Source organism: Perca fluviatilis, chromosome 4, assembly GCF_010015445.1.
Source record: "Perca fluviatilis chromosome 4, GENO_Pfluv_1.0, whole genome shotgun sequence".
Taxonomy (NCBI): domain Eukaryota; kingdom Metazoa; phylum Chordata; class Actinopteri; order Perciformes; family Percidae; genus Perca; species Perca fluviatilis.
The window spans coordinates 19,561,536-19,572,646 of NC_053115.1; the positions used below are offsets into that span (position 1 = coordinate 19,561,536).

The following is an 11,111-nucleotide window of genomic DNA, read 5'->3' on the forward strand; positions in this document are numbered from 1 at the left end:
GAGGAATTTCTATAAACCTGCAGGGCCATTTAATGAGGCTACAAACAGCCAGTTGCTGGACTGAGACTGGGGTTAGTGAGGGTCTGTTTGGGTTGATACTGATCCGTGCCCCCCCAGGTGTGACAGCAACATGTGACATCACTCTGTCTGCATGCTTCACCAGATTACAAACCCTTAGGACCCCTTTACAGATATTTATCAGCGATGGCTTTCAGTGTTCAGGTTTCAAACCAGCTTAATAGCGGTCTCTGAGCCCGGGGAAACATGCTGCATTAGTCCATGAGGTAAAATGTGAAAAGTGAAACACTGATTGGCATTCCTTTTGTGCTAATGCCACATTGCAGTGTTTAATTGATTGATAGCCTGTGCAGTGACCTTAAATATACAACAGTGCCCCACTGTGTCCATGAATATAAATCACAGCTTCACAATACTTTGCTTTAGGGAGTTATATTTCCTCTGGTGTAATTTTACCTCTTCAGGAGGGAAACAGTGCAGAAGCTGGCGAATATCGTTGTTATAGAGAGTCTCCCACTTGCAACGTGCCCAGCTCACACAGTCTTCCCAGCTCGTTGGACGTTGTCCTCCAGATCCCATGTCCTTCAGGCTGCTCCACACCCCCGCAAGAGTCTCCAGGGCCTCAGCATCTCCAAGGCCAAGAGTCCGCTCTACAAACCCTACATCTCTGCAGGAAAACAGCGCACCAATTCTTTTTTATTTAATGACAGACATGCAGTATACAGAAGGTAATACTTACTAAATGTGGAAAAAGACAAGACAGCACAAGTATTGTCTACATTTCTGGTTATATATTACATTCTCAGGGTCTAACCTCCAGAATAAAAGCTCTGATTTCTATTTTACTGGCAGGACTGGTTTGACATTTGAACTGAAAAGCGAAAAAGTCCTCATGGAAAAATATTTGGTTCTAGGAAGCACAGAGGACAATGACTAAACAGATCTTTGTAAATTAGGGTGTAGTCTTGTAGTGACTCAGAGGGGATTTATTTGACGCTTGGCTGCAGACTAATAGTAAGTAAAGGAAGTGGTTCGTAAGCTTGTAGTGTGCTGGTCAGTGCAACTCCATACCACACGCCTGGACAGTTCTTGCAGCATTATGTGCCAGCTCACCGTACGCTGCATTGCAATGAAAAACAAAAGGGATCTTCCTCTTCTGCATGCAGTAACACCTAAACAGGTCTAAACAGGAACATTTAGAGTCATAGTTCTGCAAAGAGCTGCACGGGTGGAAGGATGACACAACAAAACGTGTTCCTTTCCATAACCTCATTAACCAGGACTTAACATTTACTGGACTACAACATGTAGCTGACCTGCCTCATGACAATGTCCAGAAAGGTTTTCCATGACTTCACAAAAAAGGAGGCCTCCAAAGAAACGCACAGTACATATTCTTATTTCTACACAACTGTCTAATGTGAGAAAGTTTAATGGCTATGTGGACCAACGAGCACCATTTCTGCTTCTTGCTCCTGTTTAAAGACACGAGAAAGTGTGCGAGTGCTTTACAATAAAGGGGATTACATCAAATCTCACCAAAACAAACAGAGAGACATCTCAAAACATGGCTGGATTAGGTGGGCTCCGAGGCTCAAAGCTCAGACAAGGTTTGCCACTGACGTGCTGTTACATTATAATTAGGTCAAGGTTTTTTCAGTCTCACAACTTACAAATTACATGATAAATAACATAGAGTTACATCTCAAATAAATAAGATATTAGCAGTACAGTCACTGACAAAGCCCTTTGACATGAGTTAGTACATTCTTCTTCATTAATCTAATCTACTTTCTTATTCAGCAGATGTTTCTAAACCAGAAAGCCTCTAATTAGTTGAGAGACTGTATCTATTATTTGGAGATGTTGCTGTGAAACATACATTACAGAGTACAGACTTGGCAAGACAGTGTTTATGTAATTTTTACTAGGGGTTTACAGCTAAAAGCCAACCACATGTTTTCCTGTTTATAAAACAAAATAATGAGCTAGAAGCACTTCATTAACTTTCGTAATTTTGTTGGAATGCTTTGTAGGAGAGCAGAGAAGCACTGTAAAATGAGCAAGTAGTGGTCATTAAGTGCCAGCAGACTGGCAGCATATTGATGAATGTAAGTTGTCATGTTTGTTGGAGGCAACACTTGTGGAAAAAAGTAAATCACATGAGGATGACATCATATCTTACCTCAGGAAGAGATTCACATTTTCAGGTGTTTGTTTGAACAGTCCTTCAAACTGGTCTCTGGCCCACTAAATGAATTGTAAAGTTTGTACAGATAATACAATCAGTATAATAGTGACTTTTTATACTGCATAATAACACACTGTGTGAGAAAACCCTGTATGCTGTTTGAATGGCAATACCGTTCAGTCTGTCGGCAGTTCCACCACTTTGGTCCAGACTATATATACAGATAACTTTGGTGATCCTTGAATCCTTAACTATGACCAAATACCTGCAAGACTAATGACATTTCCATCACCCTCAACTATACTTTGTGTTTAGTGCTTATTAGCTATTGTTAGCATACTAACATGCTAAACTAAAATGTTGAACAATAGAATGGTAAACCTGCTAAACCTCAGCATGTTAGCATTGTCATAATAAGCAGGTTAGCTTGCCGAGTTTAGCATTTAGCTCAAAACCCCACTGTTTCTAATTGCATTCTCACAGAACCGCATGGCTCTTAATGAGGTTCTAGTGCTGTACTACATTAAAAATCAGTTTCTAATGTTTTACCCCTCTATGTAAATGATGTGGATAAAAAACATTAGAAACACCCCTCCATATAATGCAGTTCAATGAAACAGCACCATAAAGTAGTATAGGATTCGGTCTATCAACAAAAAACAAGTAGTAACCTTTAAAAAAATACATTTTAAACAATTTTAGTAAGGCCTATTATATTTTATTGGTCATTCAGAGTAGGTTTTCAAGCAAAATTAGGTAAATCAATATGTGAAACTCAAACTTAGAAACTTAAAGCTTAATTAGACTTAAAAAGAAGTTTACATCGTACCTGCAGGGTGTGCTCAATGCGGTGAGGAAAGTTCTTGAGAGTGCACAGTGGGATGGCTTCATTGGAACTTGATGTGCCCGGGCCATAAGACTTTGTCAGGTGAGGCACCACTGCCAGAGTATGACCCTGACATCCTAAAGTTCCTCCCTCCAGTAATGGTTTCTGGTGTTGAACGCAGCGTCCATCGAGGTAGACCCCTGGGCAGCAAAAAGGTGGGTTAAATGCTTAAAAATGTTCTTTTACAAGCATTTGTATTTAAATATGTACTGAAATGCTAACATGTGGTAATGAGAACTCAATATGATAATGGTAATGAAGACAGAGTAAGTGCTCTCACTGGCTTCCACATTATCAAGGGCTGCAGCCACTCCGTCAAGACCTATGAAGAAGTTGTAATCATACACTCCTTCACTGTCAGCGTCCAGACGATTCTGGTGAGCGGTGATTTTCATCCCTGGGTTCATCTCTCTCACTGCTTTGGCTGCAACGTCCGATTTTGGTTTCTGTTTATGGACAAGTGAGCAAATGGGTGGTGTGTCTGGGAGATAAAGTATGTGAGCAATGTTGGTAAAGTCAGACAATCTAACACCTATAGAACACATCCTTTGGCTTTAAATAATTAATGTTTACTACTGTACACTATCATCTGAGTGTCTGTCACTGCTCTTTTATTATGTAAAAAACAATAGAATTAACATTTTTTCTGTCCAGAATTTTTATCAACATACTCTACTCAACTATGTGTTGCGTAAGTTGTTTAGACACTGGTAGTTGTTTACACAGACATAAGAGATCAACTATCTGATATATTCCTAAACTATACTGCAAGCTATCTCAGACAGTCAAAATACCTTCACCTGGACATTAGTAAAGCCATATGACCCGTCCTCTTAAGGTCTAACAAGAACCAGTGAGCTATGATGGCATGTGAGATTTTCCATTACAGAGTGTGAGGTTGTGTGTTTTCTCACCCCAATATCCTGAGACCTGAACAGGAACTGTCGGTTCAAGTTGGATTTTTCTATGAAGTCCATGTCTGTCACGGTGATGTGCCCTTCTTCTCCAGCACCAAGTCCAATGAGTGCAAAGTTTTTAAGAAGCTCACAGCCGATGGCACCTGCTCCAACCTTGAAATATGACAGTAGAGACTGTGTCACACTAAATGTATATTACTGTAGCTCATGCAATGCAAGTGTATGTCAACAAATGAAAGCTATGTTTTACAGATAATAGATAATAATAATAATTTGTCTTTTACAAAGTTTTGCACGTTACTTGTCTCACTGATACTTTGTGTGGAATTTTTAGGGTGATAAAAGAAACACATGCATGCACTCTCTGTCTCAGTAACACACACATACAGCCAGTAAACAACAGTAAAAATAACACTTTCAAAGGAAACAGAGAAAGGGTTTGGCACTGTTGAACGGCCCCTGCACAAAAGGTCAGCACTAGCAGGAAATTCCGCCAGTATCACAGCCATTTCCTGCATGTGCCACCATCATTAACACCAGACAAGGAAAACACAAATGGCGCTTCTGCATTCCAGTGGAGAGTGTGCCCCCTGTTGGACAAACATCAAACCTGCTCTCACCAGGAAGTACTTCTGCATTTCCAGCTTGTCCTGGAACGCTGACCCAAACACGGCAATCTGCCCATCGTACCTTGTGCCTTTCTGCCAGAGAGGAAAACAAAAAATGGTGAAATTGCATCCAAAGTCTGATCAAATGTTCCCGATTGATATATGTGACTGGTTCAAATCGAGGAATCTCTTAACATACTTCTGAAAAGGAGCACTCTGCCAGTTGGTCCTCATCTTCAGGGAGGCACTCCAGTGCATCAAAATATAACCACTGCTGAAGAGGCGTAAATTTCCTACTACATGCCTACAGGAACGTTATAGAGATCACACAGCAAAGTGCAGTCAGCTATATACACCACACAGTATTTGCTACGTAATGTAGAATTAATATACACAGTGTAATAATAGCCATGTTATAGACCATAAAAAAACTGAGATATGAAACTAATGTTACAATCATTGACCTTTGACCTCACCTTAATAACTTCTTGAGCTGCAAGGCCTCCAATGAAAGCATTCATAGGAGCCAAGTCACCCTGGGCTGTGTAGGAAAGGCTTCTCACAGCAGCTTCATCCAGTTGTTCCAGCTGTGCGACTGTATTAAGCTCTCCCACTATGGCAAGCAGGGCATCTGCATCTGACTGTGTGGGATTAATAATGAAGGAGTGGAAACAATCCTGTACATTGCTTTAATGATCACACCACCTCACCAAATCCTGATTAACTTGTTTTATTTTTTACTGATAATATAACCGTTTTTGAAAAATGAAATGAATACTGGCTGTAATATCCTGTAACCTTCACCGACCTGAGACCGAGGACGAGGGAGTCGCTGTTCTTTCTTTACAAAGCCATGGAGGGCTTGGAAAGCCAAGTGCAGGGTCTTGTGCCTCGATTCTTTTCCATAATCATTCATTTTCAGCAGCTGATAGTCCAATAAAGCCTCACTCAGTGGTTTCTGCAATTGTACTTATTTTATTAAGGGTACACTTTAACAAAAGCAAAAAATTAAAGTAAAGTGTGGATACTTACAAATGTTAGCATGCAGGGCTGTTTCACCACGGTCACTACTCCACCCCGTTCATACGTAGAAAAGGCTGAAGTGTCACCAATGCTGAAGGAGTATGAGTCTGGTTATAGAGGTGACAAATGGCATACAGATAAGTGAGATAAAGTTCTCATCACAACTATTACATTTTCTTGGTTGAAAATGTTGAGTGCCATGTGAAGGGCTGGGGCTCATCACTACACTGTGTTTTGCAACTGTGAGAGGTTGAGAAAAGAAATTGTGAAGAAACAAAGTAACACTAACCGCGGACTTTGATCTCCACAGGGTCGATGGTGTTGAGCTCCGTCATGCCTTGGACCTGAGAGAAGAAAACTTTAGAGCCATTTGGAAATCCGTGCTTCCTGTCATCTGTGCAGAACACCACTCCAGGATTCGCCTGAAAGAAAGTCATATTGACAACCTTCAAATTTGAAAGACATGTTCTAGTAATAATGTTCAAGTAAGCTCATTTTCACTATTAGAAAACCTGTAAAAGACATTTGGAATTATTAACATTCATCATCCATAATCAGACAGGCCTTCTGTGTGGAGTTTGTATGTTCTTCCTGTGCATATTTCCTTTCACAGTCCAAAGACATGCAGGTTGAACTGCCAACTCTAAAATGCCCACAGGTGTAAATGTCACCCAACACAACTATTAGCAGGATAAGCCAGTAACATAAAACAAATGGAAGGTGGTACCTTAGAGACACTTTGTATCATCGCTGATGCCGGCATCTCTCCATCCTGGTCCAAGACCTCAAACTCCTCTCCAAAGTCACAGAACAACTGACTGCAAATGAACCACAAGGTTTTCACTTCTTTCTTCTATGCATTATTAAATAAATTCAACCTTAATTTTTTTTGACAGTTTGTCTTGCCCACTTACCCACACAGTCCTCTGGTGTCTGCTACAATAAACTTGATTCCATGTGAATGGCAGAGCTCACCAAAACGCTTCTGATCATCCAGTGAAGAGTCAGTGAGGACCACCACCTGAAAAATGATAGTTCCCTTCCACTCAGAAAGGTTTTTTTTTTTACTGTGTTGTTTTTCCGTGCTTACCTTAAATCTGAGTTTACAGATTTTTACAATTGCTTACACACTAAAATTAAAACTTTCCCACAATTAGCAAAACCTTACACTCAAGGAGCAAAACACTGGCCTAGATTTGCACAACTGTAAGCACATTGTCAGCTTCACACTTTTTGCAAAACATCACACACAATGATTTGCAAAACACTAAACACACTTGTATGCATTTGACACAGAAATTTATCATGATGTCATTTCCTTGCAGTTTCAAAGCAAAGGCTTTCAAATGAACACACCATGAACCAATTGGTTAAACACAGCCACCAGGTATGAAAACACATGATTGCTTAATTGTAGACACACCAATCAGGTTTAAGCGCTATATAAAATGCAGCAGGTAAGTTCACCTGCCTTCAACCAAAATGGAAGGAGTCCGAAGAAGAAGACTGAGAGTGAGAGGGAGAATCCACAGAGGAGGATAAGGAGGTAGAGGAAGAGGAAGAGGCCCAGCCAGAGGTAGAGGCCGAGGTGGAGGTAGAGGAAGAGGGAGAGGGAGAGGGAGAGGAAGACCTGAAGCCGGAGAATATGCTCAAAGAAGAAGAGGACCAAATTTATCAAATGAAAGTCGCGCAACACTAGTGGACCATGTTGTGAACCACGGATTGACGCTGAGGGAGGCTGGACTAAGAGTTCAGCCAAATCTTAGTAGATATACAGTGGCATCTGTCATGAGGACATTTCGACAAGGAAACAGGTAAAAGAAAATCTGTCTACAGTTACAGTAATCAGCTGCTCATTGTATGCACCATATCAACACTTTTGATACCCATCCCTGTGACATTTGAGGATTGAGGGTCGAGAATGACAAGGAGGAAGGGGGCCCATATTCCCGCGAGGGTTTACAATCTCCGGCCCCAGGCTCCGGTACCCCTCATTGAGGCCATGGAGGACGCCTGTGACCAAGTCGACGCCGCAGCTGTGCAAGGAGGGATTCGACATTCAAGACGGTTGTCTTGCCAATGAGGATATCGCCTGTGATGTTGATGAAATTCTTTGGCCAGATCCAGCTAGGCGAAGAGATAATGTCTAGTATTTTCTGTACTTTTTCAGATCATTTTTTGTTGTTGTTTTTTTGTGATTGTAACCTGTAACTTTGTCTGTTATTTGCTGAGCTAACAGTGTTATGCACACTATTGTAGTAGCATGAAAACTGGGACATGTTTTGTTGTGATTCTCCATGTCGACATATTGACTGATTTGGGTGTATGGAGAGAAATACATTACTTTTTCCTCAGTCTGTAGCATTGGTCTAGTGTAGTGTGTGGTGAACTTATTGTAAATTTGCACTGTCTCTGTGTACTTCATTTACAGTACTCTAATCACTGAGAAGTAGAATTGCTAAAAGTGTTTTAGGTTAGCAACAGCAGTGTGTATCTGGTTCAAACCTAATTAAGTCAAATGAAATGTGTGTGTTTCATATGGTAACAAAATATGTTTTTCATAAATTAGTGTATAGTTTTTGCAAAAGTGTTTCATTTTGCAAAGGGTCTGAGGTGTTCTGCTAATTGTGTGTGTGGTTGTGCTAATTGTGTGTAGTGTTTTGAAAAAGACGGTCCCTGTTTTCAAAATTGTGCTTAAGCAATTGAAAAAAACTGTAAGACGTGTAAGTAAGAGCAGGATTTTGGGACATTGCAACTAGTTTACAAGCCAATTGTGGTCCACTTACACAAGTGTGACTTGGATACTTGAAACCTCCAGGGCACATACCTTGAGAACATACTCTGATATAGTTAGGAGACATCTTGTTTCCAAAATGAGGGGGACGGACTAGATGTAATTTTAAGAATTCTAGTAGTCAAAAGTTTTTTTTGTGTGTGTGGAAAAAGCCTTTATGCACTTGAAGTTAAGTACCTGAAATTGCAGAATCAGGTCCTCATCCAGTGGTCCAGGGTGGGCCAACACATGCACATGTGGGTTTAAGGCAGACAGCTGTTGTAGGGAACATGTGGCACGGTTCTGACCAAGATGGGACTCCTTCAGGAAAAACTGGTGGGAAAATGAAATTGCAGATTACAGTAACAAATGATCTTAACTCAAGGTCCACCTGATTTATAACACACTTTATCTGGTCATGGTCAAAAATTAACTATCAAATTGCAGCATTTGTTTGTCTAGTGTTTGGTGAACTTATTGTATATTTGCACTTTATCTGTGTACTTCATTTACAGTACTGTAATCACTGAGAAGTAGAATTGCTAAAAGTGTTTTAGGTTAGCAACAGCAGGGTGTATCTGGTTCAAACAGAATCAAGTTATATGAAACGTGTGTGTTTCATATGGTAACAAAATATGGTGTTAATTGGGTGTGTGGTTGTGCTAATTGTGTGTAGTGTTTTGAAAAACCGGTCCCTGTTTACAAAACAGTGCTGATAAACAATCACACTTGGCAGGTTTGGCAAGTTGTGGTTGCTCTAACAGGTAGTCGTTGAATTAAATCATAGTCTATGAGTTACATCTGATATATATATATATATATATATATATATATATCCTCAAAGCTTTATTTAATTGGTGTTGATCTGCCTATTTTAACAGATCAACACCACAGGCTAATAGTAGGCTACCTGGGAGGACAGGTCGGTCCACACTGCCTGGCATTCATCCTGGACGGTGACAGACTTCACTCCGGACAGGATCACATTTTTGGCTATTTCTACCCCAAGACCACGCATGCCTGCAATGAGGACGTTGACTGTGCCCATCCGGTGCATCGCCTCGTGACCCAGAACATACCTGTGCAGGTAAAAGAACAAGTGGATCTCTGGGCCTGCAGTCTACACCGTTACATTTGATTGAATTGATTTGTGTGTGTGTGTGTGTGTGTGTTTGTGTGTGTGTGTGTGTGTGTGTGTGTGTGTGTGTGTGTCGGTGGTACTCACAGCTGTCTGGAGTAGAATCCTTCATCAATTTCACCTTTTTCTGTCATGTTGCACTCGCAGTCTCTCCAACAATATGAGAGGACTAGTTTAAAGTGGGGGATCAGCTGGACTAACACTTGACTACAACAACCGCCCGCGTCAAACCAGGAGCCGAATAAAAACCGGGTGTGTCAAATTATGAGATGACAGCAGTTTAAAGGAAAGTATTTCACTTTCGTTTCAGAAGATTTTTTGACTTGCTGTTTTGTCAAGAAATATGCTGTAGCCTGGCCACTAGAGGGCGACTCGGGACTGTTTATCGAGTTGTGCTTACATTGAATGAATGTTGGAAGGACCTAAAACAGAACTGGACGATTTGAGAGTAAAATTAAGTTTATTTATTCGCTCATCGTGGAAACTCTCTGGAGGTCTCAATAAAAATACATTGTGTTGTTATTTTCAGGTAACACCGAGAGTCAAATCGCACTTTTCAGACATTTTTACAAATTGGTCTTTGATAGGATCTTGTATTGTGCTTATTGTTACTTTCTAGGATGTTTGACCTTACAGTGCAGCATGATTGACACCATAGACTATACAGAGTTTGACACTAGAAGGATGTTTTTCACATTTATCTGCTGAAGGGGAAGGTGTCTCTATGCTCATCTTAAGTCGGACACAAGCAGGATTTGAGACAAATTTGAAACTTTTAAAATTATAAAAAATATTTACATATTAATATATTCAGAATGTTTAATTGAGGGAGAAGGAGTAGATGTAGGTTTAGGAAAATTAAGTTTATTAAGTTTTTTTGGTGGAAAACCCATGTCAGATTATGTCATGCAGACTTCTTGAATTCCAACGAGAGCGTATTTACAGTGTGTGCCAATACACTGTCAAACTGAAAATGAATAAAATTTGAAAATAACTAGAGCAATGTGTAAGATAAATGTGCAAATGTATATAGACAAGCACAAGGGACAAGGTGGGCGGTGCAGGGAATCTCACCCACTTTGTGACAGATACAAATTTTTACTCAAAGCAGAGTATGTTTTATAGGTCAACATGTCTGGAGGCTATCGTTAACATTTCCATGGTGACAATAACAATGACACACCCTAGTATTGCTTCATGTCTTTGTCATTCATTTCAACAATCTAAGTCTGGTAAGGAGTCACAAAACAAACTCCAGAAGAAAGTACGGCATGCTTAGTTAGGAGTGATGAGAAATGATTCATCATTACGTATCAAATAGAGGCAGTAAGAAGATGGCAAACCACTCTTAAGCTCCTTGTGGTGTGTAAATGAGTAAAAAGAGGAACCTGCAGTCAGATGTAATATTCACATGCATGAAATTAATACAATTTCAAAACAAGCTGTTTCTCTGCAGAGCATGTGGGAAATAACCATTTTATGGTAGTTTATTTAAAAAAGAAAACCCTTATGGGAATTTAATCTCAGACATTAATATATCTCTGGAGATGCTTCTGC

The 11,111-nt window shown here is 40.2% G+C and overlaps 1 protein-coding gene across 1 annotated transcript in view; it reads right to left on the minus strand.

Moving 5' to 3' along the window:
- The window catches only part of uba7 (ubiquitin-like modifier activating enzyme 7), a 36,080-nt gene extending 26,195 nt beyond the window's left edge, over positions 1-9,885 (minus strand). The window contains exons 1-16 of the mRNA XM_039797714.1: positions 9,642-9,885; positions 9,327-9,495; positions 8,615-8,749; positions 6,558-6,664; positions 6,371-6,461; positions 5,933-6,065; positions 5,653-5,750; positions 5,429-5,578; positions 5,097-5,261; positions 4,820-4,924; positions 4,633-4,713; positions 4,010-4,165; positions 3,376-3,541; positions 3,039-3,235; positions 2,204-2,268; positions 475-685 (exon numbers count right to left, since the gene is read on the minus strand). Coding sequence (XP_039653648.1) covers positions 475-685; positions 2,204-2,268; positions 3,039-3,235; positions 3,376-3,541; positions 4,010-4,165; positions 4,633-4,713; positions 4,820-4,924; positions 5,097-5,261; positions 5,429-5,578; positions 5,653-5,750; positions 5,933-6,065; positions 6,371-6,461; positions 6,558-6,664; positions 8,615-8,749; positions 9,327-9,495; positions 9,642-9,688 — 2,076 coding nt within the window. The 5' untranslated portion in view covers positions 9,689-9,885. The remainder of the gene's footprint in view (positions 1-474; positions 686-2,203; positions 2,269-3,038; positions 3,236-3,375; positions 3,542-4,009; positions 4,166-4,632; positions 4,714-4,819; positions 4,925-5,096; positions 5,262-5,428; positions 5,579-5,652; positions 5,751-5,932; positions 6,066-6,370; positions 6,462-6,557; positions 6,665-8,614; positions 8,750-9,326; positions 9,496-9,641) is intronic.
- Between the last annotated feature and the right edge of the window lie 1,226 nt (positions 9,886-11,111).